The 16,891-nt window shown below is 35.2% G+C and overlaps 1 protein-coding gene across 1 annotated transcript in view; it reads right to left on the bottom strand.

The window, feature by feature from the left end:
- Positions 1–9,366: 9,366 nt before the first annotated feature.
- LOC101625474 overlaps positions 9,367–16,891 on the bottom strand; it is a 32,700-nt gene continuing 25,175 nt past the window's right edge. The window contains exons 6-8 of the mRNA XM_004681944.2: positions 15,996–16,102; positions 11,135–11,225; positions 9,367–9,517 (exon numbers count right to left, since the gene is read on the bottom strand). Of these exons, the coding sequence (XP_004682001.1) occupies positions 9,401–9,517; positions 11,135–11,225; positions 15,996–16,102 (315 nt within the window). The 3' untranslated portion in view covers positions 9,367–9,400. The remainder of the gene's footprint in view (positions 9,518–11,134; positions 11,226–15,995; positions 16,103–16,891) is intronic.

The following is a 16,891-nucleotide window of genomic DNA, read 5'->3' as shown; positions in this document are numbered from 1 at the left end:
CAATCTAACTCCAATTTTTAAAGTGGTAGCATGAATTACTGCTTCACTGAATAGACCTAATTAGATATTAATAGTAATAATTAAAGCTTGGAATGAGCAATAAAGGCAAAATGGGGTTCATAATACCAGTAGCTCTTGGGGTGCTCCTAAGCATTTGAAAAACGGCAGAGCATTGATTCATGTGGACGGCCATTTAAACCTAAGGTGGATAGAAAATGTAGTAACCACAGGAACTATTTCTCTTTACCTGATTTTGTGGACCTCTTTTGTACTTTTGTTTTTTCACCTGTATAATCCCAAACTGAAAATCTAACTCTGGAGAGCCTGAATTGCATAGTTTTAGGAAAATTAATTATAGTTAATTAATTACAGTTAGACTTAAAGGAAGCTTAGAAAGCACTCCTTTTTCCCACAGATGACTATTCTATACACCTTTTAAAGCTCGAAGTGTTATCCAAAGTCTTAAATATCAAAACGAAACAGACTAGGTTTTCCAAACCTCGTTATTAGGAAATATGCAGAACTAAAACTTTATAAGCTATAGATATGGGCATTAAAGAACATTAACAAAGGACACAGCTTTAAAAAATCTTTAAAAGAAATGTAAACATATACTTCTCATATGATACAGCCATTCCAGTCCTTAGTGTCTACTCAAGAGAAATAAAAGCATATAACTACATAAAACCTTATACACAAATAAATGTTCAAAGAAGATTTATTTGTTAAAACTGTAAACAAGTCAAAGTTTATCAGCTACTGGAATGGATTTGAAAGACAGGTAGTATGTTCATATCATGAACTTCTTACTATTCATCAATAAGAACAATAAACTATTGATATATGCTGAATGAGAAAAGTTAGACAGAGCAAATATGAGATATGATTCCATTTATGTAAAGCAAACTACTGTGATGATAGATCAGATCAATGATATCTCACCATAGCTGAGCCAGAGCAGGGGTCAAGAGAGGGATGGATGGCAAAGATAAAACTCTAGAGGCAATGGGGATGTTTATCATTTTTGATTGTGGAAATGATTTCAAAATATATCTTGATTCCTTGATTACAGCTTGTTGTATATTGATTATTTCTTGAAAAAGCTATATAGTCTGATACCAATATTAACATAAGATATAGTACTTAGAAGAATTAGTCAGATTCTAAATATATATATATTAATAGAACCCAACAAATTCACTTCTTCCAACTGTTTCCCCTGCAAAAATTGTAATCATTTTGCAGTGACCAAAGATATATATACATTTTATCAATGTCACTTTTTAAAAAAGATTTATTCATACATACAAGAACTGGGGAGCAGGCCAGAGACGTTAAGGGTGAGATGATTCACCAGAGGCAGAGTGGGGAGCAGAACAGGCAGATCGACTGAAATACATTGCTGAGGGGACCAGCGGGAGTGTGAGGAGAGGTCTTTCATGCCATGTGGTTCAGCTCCCTGGCTGGGATTGAACTTGAGCTGCAGTGGCTGTGGACAGCTTGGTAGGGCTGAGCTTTATCCTGCTATGCCACCAAGGGCCCAGTGTCACATTTTTCTGAAGACTCCTTTTCATCCGCCAATTTGGGGTATATGTGCAATGATTAATTATAAATACCTGTGATCAATTTTCCCAGCACTGTTAAATTAAATGTAGAGAAAAAGGACAGCATGCTTCGCTGCATTTAGATCTGTAGAATTACTGGTTATTCTATACAATAGATATTGTTTACAACATGAGTTACTTTTTAAACTTCATTAAAAAACTATCATCAGGGCCCTCCTTGGTGGCACAGCGGGTTAAAGCACAGCACAAAGAAGCTTAAGCCACTTCTGCATGAGTTCGATCCCCACCTGCCCGGGATGTGACCACATGGTGTGGCAGACCTCTCCTGACCCACCCACTGCTCCCCTCAGCAGTGTACTTCGTTGATCTGCCTGTTCTGCTCCCTTCTCTGTCTCTGGTGAATCCTCTCACCCTCCGCATCTCTGGCCTGTACCCCAGTTCTGTATGAATAAATAAAATAAATCTTAAAAAAAAAAACTATCATCATTGGTTTTGGGGTAGCCTTCTATCTTTTAGAAGTTGGCTAGCCAGAACACTCCTGATCTTGCTTCATGTTTATAATAATGTAAAAGTCATTTTTAGTGGAAAGATAAAGTGCATTAAATTGATGCACATCTGCCCATGGTCCCAGTGGACTTGCATGGCAGAAGGTAGAAGACCACTGGTTTACAATGTTTGCAGAATTACAACATTATGACAGATGATAATATGAAATTATCTCATTTCTACTAATGAATTTGCTGAGAGTACCCACTAAACATACTTTTTGATACCATTGTTTGCTTTGGAAAATCATGCATGTACTAAGTCCAGGTGGGCTTCCTATTTTATGACTTAATAATATAAACTGCTGTGCCAACTAATTATCCAGCTGTTACAAGTTATCCTTTGCAACTGAGTTTTTTTTTTTTTAAACCTCATTTAAAAAAAGGGTTTCTTTGGGATATAATGCACTTACCATACAATACAAAATGCCAGCCATTTAAAGTGTACAATGCAATAATTCTTAGTATATTCACAGAATTGTGTAACTATCACCAAAGTCAAATTTTAGACTTTTCATCATCCCTACCACAAAAGAGACCCCTGTAACTACTAGTAGTCATTTCCCATCCGCTTGGTTCCCCTCTTGGCTCTAAGGAATCACAAATTACTTTTTGTCTCTGGTTTGCCTATTTTGGGTATTTCATATAAACACAACCAGTCAACCTGAGATCTTTTGTGAATTGTTTCTTTCACTCAGCATATTTTCAAGACTCATCCATGGTGTAGCATGCATCAATATTTCATTTCTTATTATTCTAAATAAAACCCCTGTATGGAATTTTACATTATTTATTCTCTTTGTTTATTCATCAGTTGGTGGATAGTTGTATTCCTGGCCCTGTTTTTGGTGGTATTATAATAATGTGTTATGGACATTGTGAACAGGTTCTTTATTGGATGTTTTCCTTTCTTCTGGGTACATATCTAGAAGTAGAAATGCTAAGTCATATGGTAACTCTATCTTTAACATTTTGTTGAACTGAAAAATGTTTTCCAAGACACCATTTAATATTCTTACCAGCAATGTAGGAGGGCTCTGCTTTCTCAATATTAATGTGAGGTATTTTCCAAGTTTCATTTTGTCCCATAAATTGTGAGTTCCATATTTTTTGCAGTTTATAAGATATTCCAAAAATAATTTTTCTTTCTCTAAGGAAAGAGTTGGATAATTTATACAAAACTATTCTTTAACACCAAAAGTCTGTACTCTTCAGAGTTCTTCATCTGACAACAGAAAGAATGGCTCTTACTATTTGCACCTTGCCTTTGGACACAAATAATGATGTCTGTTTGCCAAGGAAAAATAAACAAAGTTGGAATCCAAAAACTGAGTCATGATTTTACGTAAATCATTGATACTACTAGTTGCTCTTTTTGCCTGAAAGCCAAAACCTTGGCATATTTTCTGTGCTATTAGTTGTTTTTGAAAAATTCAGATATTATTTTACAATGCATGAACAACTTAGTAAGAGATGGTGGAAAATGGAAGAAATACTATGTGGATAACTTTCATGAAAAAATAGAATATTAGTAATTTCCACTTATGATATTTGATTCATTTCATTAATGACAATTATAATATAAAAGCTATGTTGTCTTTTTATTTAAAAGTCACAAAGTTTGAACTATGACATAGCAGTCATTTTCCCTCTTGGTTAAGTACCCAATAGATTTACAATCACAACTGTAGTTCCTGCTTTTGACAGTCAAACTCTCACATTGAAGAAGAAAACAAGGCAAGATGAATTTGTTGATTTTGTGGTTAATATTAGTTTATGAATTTAAAATTAAGAGGCAGCATACAAAAGAGCACAGGTTTTGGAGGTCAGATAGAAATATGGTTGAATCTTGGCTCTATAATTTATCAGCTGTACAATTTTTGGTAAGTTTCTTAACTTCACTAAAATGTAGTTTATTCATCTGTTAAATAGAATTAATAACTTCTACTTCATTGATTGTTGTCAAAGTTGCCTCATGGAGAAAATAGGTCAATAAATGGTAAGTTTTTTTTTTTTCCTTGAGGTCTCAAGGAAATAGATATCATCTTCTCATCTTAGGGATCTGTCTGACTTAGCTCAGTATGGAAGAGTTCTAGTAGAGCCTAAGACCGATCTCATAGCTTGTGATCTTTTCCTACCATTAGATTCAGTTGAGATTTTTCTGATATATCTTTTCCTTTGTCTACAGGAATACATTTTAATTAATCCAAAATCATTTTACTTCTGGGAGGGTTACTGTGGGCATTTTTTTGTTTGTTTTATCTCCCTCAATGAAAGTAGAAATTTGAAAACACTAAGGTGTTTTAGAAAATTTAACAGATGAGATGCTTGTTATTGTTAACAAAGAACAACCTGAATTTGAATGAGGGTCCTTGATACAATGATCATGATTCTATCTATTAGCTTTTTTGATAAAACTAAAAATAATTCAAATTTAGATTCTATTGATGCCTTTTTTCCCCCAGTTGTATACCTCAAAGTGCTCATCATTCAGTTAATATATAACATACTCCCGTGAAACTCATGGTCAGAAACATCAATCAACTTATTTTATAAGTGGATAAACTCTAGCCTAAGGTGATTGAGTTGCTTAAGGCATCTTGGCAAGTCTAGGGAAGTTAGCAACAGCCCCGGTTCCAAGTACTGTTTAATTAATGTGGTATCCAGGAAATGAGTTCCTCTTGAAGTAATCTTTTACTGTACTAGCATGTTCCCAGTATAATAGTAAAAGTTTTTTTTTTTTCCCCTGGCTAGATTCTTATTTATTTACATGAAAAATGTTTGGAACCATATGCCCCACCCACATTCTTTTCTTCAATGCTAATATCCTAGTTTGTTGTGTGTGTGTGTGTGTGTGTGTGTCTGTGTGGGGGGCGGTAGGAGAGAATTTCACCCTTGGCAGTTTTTTTTTTTTCAAGTTATGGGTTATTATTTTAATTTTTGCCTTCTGCATTTCTTTTTGGCCCATATACTTAGTTAACTATTTTTATCCTGATAGTTTAAGACTTCATTCAGTAGGTTTCTTGCTATTATCTTTTAGCCTAATAAATCTGTGGTAAGGCCTCATTTATTTTATTACTTATTTAAAAAATGTAATGAAAACAATATATTCTGTTTTCCCCAATTCTCTTAAGCAGATCTTGACTCCATTTTCCCTCTATTTCCTTAGTTTATTCCTATTGGATTCACCTGACCATTACATACTGATTTGCCTAGTCTCTTCCCTTTAATCAACTTAGACAATGTTTCCAGAATTTTACCCTGACCATATCAATATGCTGCTTAAAATCTTTTCATGGCTCATTCTGACCCACAGAACAAAATGTGACCTTCTTTGCTTGGCATACCATGCCTTCCTGATCTGGCATACACTGTTTCACCAGTCTCATGTAACCCTACCCTGATCTCCAATCATACTAAAATACTTACTATCCTCTATGCCGCTGCACATCTTGTTCTCTCTACCAGGAACATCTTTCCTAACCCTGTATCTAAACTAATGTATCCTTTCCCCTCCTTAAAGTTTAAACTCCTTCAAGGTGGGACAAAGTGTTCCACTTTTGTTATCTGCAGAGGCTGGCTGCAGGCTAGATAGACAGAAGGAATTAGTGCAATAATTAAATGGTGCTGAAATTCACGATCAGCAAAAAAATAACTTATGCCTAATGATGATACAAGTTTGCTGTGGCATCCCGGTGTGGGAGCTTTTCCAGAACTCAGGGGCATCTGCATTAGTAGAGGGTTTTGGAGGTTGGATGAGGTGACCAAGAGAAGCTCTTTATGAAGTTTATTCATTTTGAAATAACATTGGCACAAAAAGTCCTAAAATCCTAATTTTGTTTGCCCTCTTTGGTGGTGCAACCAGTTGGTTAGATCGCAGCACTGTGACGCTATCTGCAGCTGCTTCAGCATGACTGATCCCCAGCCCCAGAGGTCACCCACATGGCTCAGCAAACCTCTTTATGTCTCACCCACTGCTCCCCTCAGTAGTGTACTTCGTCAACCTGCCTGTTCTGCTCCCCACTCTGTCTGGTTAATTCTCTTATAGCCCCTGTACCTTTGACCAGTACCCCAGTCCTATATGCATAAATAAATCAATCTTTAAAAAACTTTTTTGTTTTCTATTATTTTAACTCTTTCATTAAATCAGTCATGTATTAGGTAGAGCTAAATAATTTGGATATTTACTATAGTCAGTGTTCTTGGTTGCATGAGCACCATTAACATGAAAAATATTTTCCTTTTCCCATAGTTTTCATTCGGTTGCTGAAATATGAAAATATGTTACCTACCCTCCTTTGCTTCTGGCTTTTTGAGAAACTCTGCATGGATGCCAGTGGTTAGACAGGATGTTGAGGCTATGAAGTGACACCTATGAAATGTAAAATGTCTGTCACTCCAAATTTTCCTAAAGAAAGAAAATAGCCTTTTCTATGGATAGTAATTGTCTCCTGACAAGTATATATATATATATTTTAAAATTAGGTTAAATGATTCCACACAGAGACTATTAACCCTGGTGTATAAGGACTCAAATTACTGTAGTGCCAATTTTGAGTCAGGTGTTTTTTAAAAAATGTATTGGCACATAATACATGTGTGCTTATCACAAAATATTTTAGACTTTTTTTCTACTCCAACTGAAAATCTATAGTTATTTTAATGTCTAAAATCATACCAGTGGCAACACTAAACAATTAACTGTTTTTTTCTCTATCTTTAAAAGTACATCTATGGAAACATAATCTTGTACTCTGGATATGTAAGCTAAATATTTTTATTTTACAGATAAGAGATTGAAATTTGGTTTACAAATAGACTTCTCCCCTCATAGTGTAGAGCACTTTAAGTGTTCTCCCTCCTTCTGTCCTGTACAGGGCATTCTAGAATGGGAATTTTGGCATTCAACCAGGGCCATAGCAAGAGATTTTGCTTTAGAGGTTCATGTTTCTAAGTGGTGGTCAAATAAACACTAGAGCAACTAGTATTCAGAGTTTAGGAAACAGTTTTTCAAGGATAGGGACAGCATAAAATGAAATTCATTGTGTTATATGTTTGTAATGATGTGCCATAGTGCTAATGATTTTTTTTTTCATGACTACTAGTGTTTTATATAATGTTATCTTTACTAGTTGGAACCAATTACTGTTTGAAACTTAGATGCCTAAATATACAATAAACCAACAAATTTGTTTTATGTGTAAAGCCATCCTAAGAATAACAGCTACAGAATATTTTAAAACATTTTTCTCTTGTTTACCTTTCCCAAATCTCAGAAAATATGCACAGGCTCATGGAAATGTCTATTAATTGTTCTGAGAGGCCACCAGGTGATGCTGACTTCCTAACTCAGCTTTAGCTTCTTTTCAGGTGACTAGAATGGTAGAATATTTAGTAACATAGTAGGAATGGGTAATAAGAAATATGTAATAAGTAACTAGTGAAATGATCGTATTTATTGTGATATTTAATATTACACCAGATCTGGGAGTTCAGATCCTTTCCACAGGTTCTCATAAAGTATACTTCTCTGGGTGATGCAGGCTGGTGCTCCAGCTGAATCCAAGCATCATTTTCTTTCATGTTTCAGAGAGCTATCTTGGCTCCTTAAGAGTATTGCATATGCTTGACATGACTATAATTCTCTTAGCAAGAAATTTCCCCTTTGCAATTAGTTTACAGTAATGCAAACTGTATTCTGAGTAGCATTATAGAATATTCTAGCTTTGCAATAGTAACACTTGCAGGGCATTCTTTTTTAATAAAAGATTTATTTATTCATACAGAAACTGGGGTACAGGCCAGAGGTGCGGGGGTGGTGAGGATTCACCAGAGACAAGAGCGGGGAGCAGAACAGGCACACTGATGAAGTACACTGCTGAGGGGAGCAGTGGGCGGGTCAGCAGAGGTCTGCCGTGCTATGTGGGTCACCTCTGGGGCAGGCAGGGTTCGAACTCATGCTGAAGTGGCTTTAGCTTCTTAGTGCTGTGCCTCAACCCACTGCACCACCAGGGAGGGTCCCGTATTCTTTTTTTTTTAACAATGTCCATCCCTCGATGTCTACAATACGGTGATATACTTGTAGTTCCATACATATATGGTCAAAACATGAATAACTTCATGTTTCCACAAGGCTGAGAGAACATTTAGCTACCCTCTTCAGTTTCAGTTTCCCTTTCTGTTGGTTTCCCCTGTGTTTGGTGCTTTACTGGAAGATGACAGTTCCAGCAGAAAGGAACCAAACACCTTATTTTTGTTACTGTCATTACAAATTCCTCCTAAGCATTCATAAGCAGAATGACAAAAAAATACATCACATGCTATGTCTCCAAAGGAATTGGCAATTCTTCAAAATGTAGTTTAGTTAAAAAAAGTAATTTAATACTAAACATGAAATTACTGGAACTAGGTAAGTGCTTAAGTTTTCATGTTTCTTTGTAGTCTTTAAAATGATTTGTGCTTCCTGATTTCACAAGAAAGTCTTTATCAAAAAATGGAAAACACAAAAAAGAAAACCACCAGTAGTTGTACCACCTAGCTATAATTGTCATTCATATTTTGGAGGGTATCCTTAATTTTTAAAAAAGACTTATTTATTTATTATTTATGTGTACAGAACTGGGGTACAGGCCAGAGGTGCAGGGGCGGTGAGAGGATTCACCACACACAGAGCGGGGAGCAGAACAGGCAGATAGATGAAGTACACTGCTGAGTCAGGAGAGGTCTGCCGCACCATATGGATCACCTCCTGGGCAGGCGGGGATCGAACTCATGTGGAAGTGGCTTTAGATTCTTAGTGCTGTGCTTTAACCCGCTGCGCCACCAGGGAGGGCCCTATCCTTTATTTTTTTTTTCTAGCAAGTATAATTAGTTTTTATTTTAGTCCTTGAGCTTATTCACATATAGATGTATACAGGAATCTTAGTGAGTAAAGCCCTAATAAATGGGATACAATGTAACCCTCCTCTACCCTTCTTTCACAGAAGATGCTAATTCTGGTCTTTTTAAAAACTTCTGGTCTTTTTAAAAAGTTCACTAAATAAGGACACATATGTTTATTTTTGACAAAATAAAGGAAAACCATTTTTTCAGATAAATATTTTAATTAAATTATCACAGAAAGCAAACAAAGTTGTATACACATATATACATCTACTCAGAAATATGTAAGCATATGTACAAAGATTAGAAAGGAATACAAAAAAAATATGTATAGGGTATTGGGGTCATATTACTTATTTTTATTTTGGAATATACTCAAACAAAACATTAAAAAGAATATTTTCCATGCTAGAGAATCTTATATAAATGTATTTGTTCAAGAGCTTCCCTGTCAGTATCCTTTTCTGGGCATACGTCATAGTTCAGAGGTAACTCTTCAACCCAGGCAGATAACTGTATATTAACCTGGGGAAAAAAAGATTGAAATGAATTCTGCAATGATCCTATTTCCTATAATTTCTCTGCAATGATCCTATTTCCTATAATTTCAAAAAATCATGACTAAGTAGTTGAACACAACAGAATTGTATGAGAAGGACTCAGACTGCAATGAGAAGGACTAAATGCTACATGGTGCCACATGAATAGTTCTTTGTTGTACTAAGTGGGAGGTCTGTGGATTCTGGGATTTTAAAGAATAAATAAAAAATTTAATGTAACTTATTTAAAAATTATTAGATGTAAGCAATAAAAAAACTAATAATTGGAATACAGATAATATAGAAAAACTATATGTATAAAGGCGACAGTGCTATGGGGCTGATATCGCTCCAGATCTTCACTAGACTCATCATATCTGTTAACAAACTTGAGTCTCTATGCCACAGAAATTCTGGAGCCACCAATGTATAAATCTTTTTAAAGTTTCCTTAATAGGAAAGCAGTAAGGTTCTTTAAGAGCTTATGTGTAAGGACTTTTCCATTATATTAATTCCAAAGGTTATCTACATAGACTTATTTATTTAGTATGAAAACTATTATTTTGGTAAGTAAAAACGACTAAATTATTTCAATATATAAGTTAGCTACCACATATTTAAAAAGATACTCTTTTAATTGAGCTTTAGCTAATAAAAGAGATGTTTTTCTTACTATGTAGTTTCACAATTATGTAACTATAAATGTTTATATTCCTTACAAGACTATTTTGTTTTGTGCCCTTGGGGGCTTGTGGTATTTATGTGCTATGCCTAAAATTCTTTTCAATTGAAATAGATTTCTCATTTATATAAGAAATAGCAATAAGACTCCTTGGAAAAAAAAAAGAAGCTTTTAAAAATTAGAGTAAGTGTGGTAGGATCATATCACTTATAGTGTGAGAATCTCATAAGGAGACAGTTGAGGAGACTAACATTTTTTTCTTTATGTATCTCTGGATTATTTCTCTTATGATAAATATGAATTATTTCTGTGTGACATAAGTCTTTTCAAGGTATGACTGCTTAAAGGAAGAAATAGGTACTTAAGTTGACAGTGCTTCTACACAAGAAAAGCACTACTGCAGAAAATAACAATACTTGGTATTAAGAAATACAACAGTATCTTTCACCTAGGGATTTCTAAATCTTAATATTAAATATTGTCTTTTCCTATGTAGAATCTAAGGAACAAGTTAGTGGTTTGTGCAAGATTTCAAACTGATCTAGAAGCTAAACTGTGCCCAGTACTTGGGTTTGTAGTCTACTAACAAGAAATCTTGAAGCTTGTTCCTTTTGTCCTAAGCACAAAAGATATAATGTGGGTATTCTAGGCCTCTTATGAACATTTAATAGCATTTGTTAACCTAAAGTATAACACAGTTAGAAAAACTGGGTGAATTAAAGGAACCTATATCAAGAAAAGAATCACAATTTCACAACTGTTGAGTGAGTGAACAAACCAGCTTTTAAGTCACAAGGTGGTGTTATTCATTGTGTTTGTTACTACATTCAGATTAAATATTTCTAGAGTATTACACTAGCTCCCAGAAAAAGCAAAGAAAAAGTTTGAACAATAAAAATGTTGGAAAAGAGGCTTACATACCTTCAGACCCGAGAGAGAATCTTCAAGACTTGGTACTGTCACTAATAATGACCCTTGTTTCCGTACATTATGGCTGATATATTCCCAGGCTCTAAAATACATTAAAAACTCATAAGTTAGGTTTTTCTAGACACCAGAATTTTTTTATGCATGAGATGCTTTTATGGTCTACACAATGGGGAAAAAAATTGTTAATACCCAGTTTGTGAAAGATACTGCTTATATGATACCTTTAACAACATTTTTCTTTTCACTGAGACATTAAGTCATCCTATTAGAATGATTGGGGACCCCTCACCTTTTACAGTTTACCTTGTTTTAGGGGCACAGGTTTACGAATCTACAAATATATGTTACCACACCCACCACCAAAGTCCCAATCCTCTGCCTTACTCCGGGTGCCTGCCACCAGCCCTTGCTACTTTCTAGTAGCCTAAGTCTGCAGTCAAATTTCAAGAGTTTGTTTTGATTTGGTTCTGACTGTTCCTTTGCTTTGTTTCTGTACATTCTACATGTGAGATAAGCCATAAACCACTTAAAAAAAAAAAAAAACAGGATGAGAAAAGAAATACAGCATAGGTGGTGTCTACAAGCTCAGGTGAGCAAAAAGTGTCCCTGGTGATTTGAAATGGTACAGCAGAACACACTAGAAATTGGTACACTATCTAGTCTCTGAAGGCGTAATGACAACATTATGAAGTTACAGTATTGAAAAGATTCAACAGGATGGGAGTTTTGGTATCACAGGTAAGGTCAAAATCCATTTTTAAGAATCAATACACAAGTTAAGCTGGTTCAGCTTTATGAGTGTGTCAAACTGATTAGAGAGAGTGGAGGCTTGGGGAGTGGGGAGCAGAAACTGCTAAGGATGGAGTAGGGAAGAGCCTGGAAATAGGTCATGGAAACCAGTAACCAAGCAAAGACCTATAATAAGAATATAATATATAGATTAGATCTTTATACATAACATAAGGAATGAAATTATACTTCATCTGAATGTCAGAAATAGTCAACAGAAGACTTCTGGATAATGCGGGCAATAGAGAGGTTTAAAGAATCAACTAGATTTTTTTTTAAATTATTACAAAAGTTTATTTTTACATCATTTTGCACATTTTTTTTTCTATCTCGATTGTAGAATCAACTAGATTTTAAAGCGCAATGGAATGCTATGTGTAATGTATGTCAGTGGGCGGCATCCACGTAACCACCTCTTGTTTATCTTTAGGACAGACATACACTGGATTTTTATCCCATGCATGAGTCTCAATAGTGTCCCACTACTGGGAAGCAATGCTCAAGCAAAGCAGAAATGTGCATCTCTTGCAGTGCAGCTGACAGACCCTAAATGCACATGCACTTATTTAAGTTACAGCAATGGCTATTTAAATTGCAAATATTTTGCAGTATATTAGGAGAAATGATAAAAATGTTCTTTTTCTCAAGCTAGATTGAAAAAAATGCAGCCATGTTAAAAAATAAGTGTCATGGCCCTCCCTGGTGGCGCAGTGGGTTAAAGCACAGCACTGAGAAGCTAAAGCCACTTCCGCATGAGTTCGATTCCCGCCTGCCCCGGAGGTGACCACATGGCGTGGCAGACCTCTCCTGACCCGCCCGCTGCTCCCCTCAGCAGTGTACTTCGTAGATCTGCCTGTTCTGCTCCCCACTCTGTGTATGGTGAAGCCTCTCGCCACCCTGAGCCTCTGGACTGTACCCCAGTTCTGTATGAACAAATAAATAAATCTTTAAAAAAAAAAAAATAAGTGTCACACTCATAGCAGGAGTATAATGGACCAGGCGAGAAAGTAACAAAAATAATGAACAACCATATATCAGAGACATTTTGCGGGGGTGGAGTGAGGAATGGGATAAAAAATGGGGGGGGGGAATGCACGGGATTATGGTGATGGCACACGGGTGACTTGGTGATGGGAAACCCGCGGGGATTACAATTGAGATGGAAAAAAAAATGTACAAAATGATGTAAAAATAAACTTTTGTAATAAAAAAAAGTGAAAAAAAAATAAGTGTCACTATGTTTGGGCTAAAGCTGTTTGCTGTTTAGTAACAAAAAGAACATATTTTATCTGTTTATTTAGTAAGAATGAAGCTGAATATTGGCATATCTCTTAAAATAGCGCTTGTTCTTTATGTTATAAACTGCAGTAATTATATCTGTTGTATCTACTTACTAAAAAAATATATATAAAGAGGCTCCTTTTCAACTAATGATTACTTTGCAAATCTAGGGTGTCACTTTGTAATGAGCTCTAACTTTTCTTAATACACATTTTCTATTATTGTGATATATTTTAGGTTTTACTTATATGCCAACTCCTTCATTTGTCCTCAGATTCTGATTAAGATTACAAGTCCCTGGAGTTTTGGGTGTGTCATCTCTTTTTTTGTCATTTATTACAATATAAAATTAATATAAGCAAATGGTCAATTTTGTCAGGATTCCAATATCAGGATGCTTTATTATACCTTCTAAACTTTCTTCTGTATATTGTCATTCATGATGAAGACATCCCTGAGAAATTATAACCTATCTATATTTAGAGTTCACTGTGCTCTAGCCTATTTTAAGAAAAATGATTAAGCAAAAACATGTGACCAATACCTATTCAGTGAATCATGTAGAGTTCATGAATGAATGTACCAAAAAGTGTTTTTACAAACTTGCAGTATTTCCAGTATCAGCTTCACCAGTAACTGTCAACATTGTTTACCAATCAAAATCTTTCTATAGTGAATCTCTGAAAAGTTTAATATGGTTTATCTTTTAATTTCTTATTCAACATAAACCTGGTAATATTCCATTCTTCAACAATTATGTAATGTTTGGCTAACTGGTCATTAACTTAAAAAGATAAAGAGCTGGGCTTCCATAGTGGCCTAGGGGTGAAGTCTTAGTGCTGTCACTGCTGTGGCCTGAGTTCCATCCCTGGCCAGGGAGCCAACTCACATATGGTGCAGCAGACCTCTGCTGTCTTGTCCGCTATTCAGTAAATCTGCCTGTTCTGCTCCCCACACTGTCTCTGCTGAATCCCCTCAGCGCTCCTCACTATCCTGCACCTATGGCCTGTACCCTAGTTCTTCTATGCGAAAAAAAAAGACAAAGAATTAATCGTATATTGTTTACAGAAAATTAAACTTAAAAGGCTACTATGATGAAAACTTTGCTCATGTGCTTACTTTGTGACCAAAAATCACCTATTCTGTTTAGGATCTGTGTACTCAGAAAAGTTAGAGCTCATTACAAGGTAACACCCTAGATTTGCAAAGTAATCATTAATTGAAAAGGAGCCTCTTACACTTTTTTAGTAGTATATATATGATCAAACTTCTCTTAAATCAATTTCTTTTAAAGTATTTCAGTTGTTAATTTCATAGTAACCTTAACCTGGTGTGAGAAACAGAGAATATATGTGTATATGTGTGTGTGTGTTGAGAGAAGGGGGGGGGAGAGAGAAAGAGAATAAAGATGAAGGTGGACAAAATAAAGAGATTTTACTATTAAGATTCTATTCAGTATTAATTATTTACAGTCTATAATTGTATAATTTTTATTTTTCTGCAGTAGAAATCTTACTGAAACACTAATCCAAACATCTGTGCAATTCCCCTTTATATATATATGAAAGGGACTTTCTTGCATAGGGACATACATCCCATAATGATAAATAAACTGTCTACAAGCCTAACTGGCTAGTGTCTATAGACTATAGAATTTTTCTAATTGGAGAAACCCTATAGGTCCTGTCCTGTGGCAGACAAATCAAAACGTGATCACAGGTTTGCTAATTTTTCCATTTCTTGAATAGTAGAATAAATTTCAGGAAACTACTATTACAACCTCAAGAACATTTTTTTTTAAAAAAAAGATTTATTTATTTGTGCATACAGAACTCGGGTACAGGCCAGAGGCTCAGGGGCGGTGAGAGGCTTCACCAGAGACAGAGTGGGGAACAGAACAGGCAGATTGACGAAGTACATTGCTGAGGGGAGCAGCGGGTGGGTCAGGAGAGGTCTGCCACACCATGTGGTCACCTCCTGGGCAGGCGGGAATCGAACTAATGCGGAAGCGGCTTTAGATTCTCAGTGCTGTGCTTCAACCCGCTGCGCCACCAGGGAAGGCCTCAAGAACATTTTTAAGTGTGATAACATTTTTATACTTTGTTTTATAGTCATTCATAGGCACTATTTTTATCATTTTTGTATAGATTCCTATCATTTTGTGGTAGGATAACATATATGTTTTTTCCAAGAAAAAAAAAATAACTGGGGCAGAAAAGAATAAGTACAAAGGCATTGGGGAACTGTTATTGCATCCAAGATTGTTAAGCAAATGGTTGGGTCATGGTATCATTTTATATCTGCCTGAAATTAGAGGGAATATTTTTAAAAGTTAGACCAAGTTTATTTTTATATTTGTCTTATACATTAACACATTTCCTGATTAGTAGAATCTCACAGTGGAAGAAGCCATAAACCACAAGTTTAATATGGGGCCCTCCCTGGTGGAACGGTGGATTAAAGTACAGCACTAAGAAGCTAAAGTCACTTCAGCATGAGTTCGATCCCTGCCCCGGAGGTGATCCACATGGCATGGCAGACCTCTTATGACCCACCCGTTGCTCCCCTCAGCAGTGTACTTCAACACTCTGCCTGTTCTATTCACTGTCTCTGGTGAATCCTCTCACTGCCCCTGCACCTCTGGCCTGTACCCCTGTCTGTATGCATAAAAAAATAAATCTTTTAAAAAAATTGTTAATAATAAGACATTTTTATCACACCAATCCCTTTTCATACTTTGGATATATTCTAACAAGATTTATTGCTTAAACAAAGAACATACCTGGCCTGTTCTGCCTCATCAAGAAAATATTCGAAGACATTGTTCATTATAATAACATCAGCATTTTGCAGCAGAGAACCCTGGGTACAAATGTCTGCATGAACCACCTGAAGAAGAATAAACTCATGTAAGAAGACAAAGAGTATATTACACAATCATGTAGGAAGTATCTATTGGTTCAATATTCTATTAGGTAATATGAGATGTTAGCACATCTTAAACTGGGAAAACAAAATATGGGAGATGCTTAATATTTAATAAAACCATAAACTTGAGAAGATTTGTTTTAGAAGACTTATTTTAGGCATTAGACAGACATCACTTTATTTTTTGCTTATAAGAGTCAAGGGACTTAGGCTTAAATTTTGGTTCATTATCAACTATGGTGAACTAGAGAACCTTAGGTAATCAGTGTTCTCATAAATAAAATGGAATGGTATGTCTGATTCACAGGATCAAATAAGACCACATAAAAATTTAAAAAGTAACTTATAAATTACAAAACATTAATACAATGTTAACTAGCCTTGTCCAACTCTTCATGTAAAATTCACTGAATACATTATCTATCCAAAAAAAGAAAAAATAATTTTAAAACTGTATTAAAAAAATTAACTTAGGCTACTATTCCCAAGTCTTGCTGACTACAGGAAAGATGTAATAAGAGGAAACATTTGGTCCAAAGCAAATGAAACAATTCATAAAAAAAAAAAAAAAGTTAAATTTGTGATAGAAGATTTCTTGCTAAATAAGTACTTGTCCTTATACATTCAGACTGTTTAGAGTCTGATTTTTAAAATATTTTCTTCCTATTTATTTAATTAGATTTATTTATTTATTTTAAAGATTTATTTATTTATTCGTACAGAACTGGGGTACAGGCCAGAGATGCGGAG

Source organism: Condylura cristata, unplaced genomic scaffold, assembly GCF_000260355.1.
Source record: "Condylura cristata isolate star-nosed mole 26May11 unplaced genomic scaffold, ConCri1.0 scaffold00013, whole genome shotgun sequence".
NCBI classification, from domain to species: Eukaryota; Metazoa; Chordata; class Mammalia; order Eulipotyphla; family Talpidae; genus Condylura; species Condylura cristata.
This window is presented reverse-complemented; position numbering and strand designations above follow the sequence as displayed.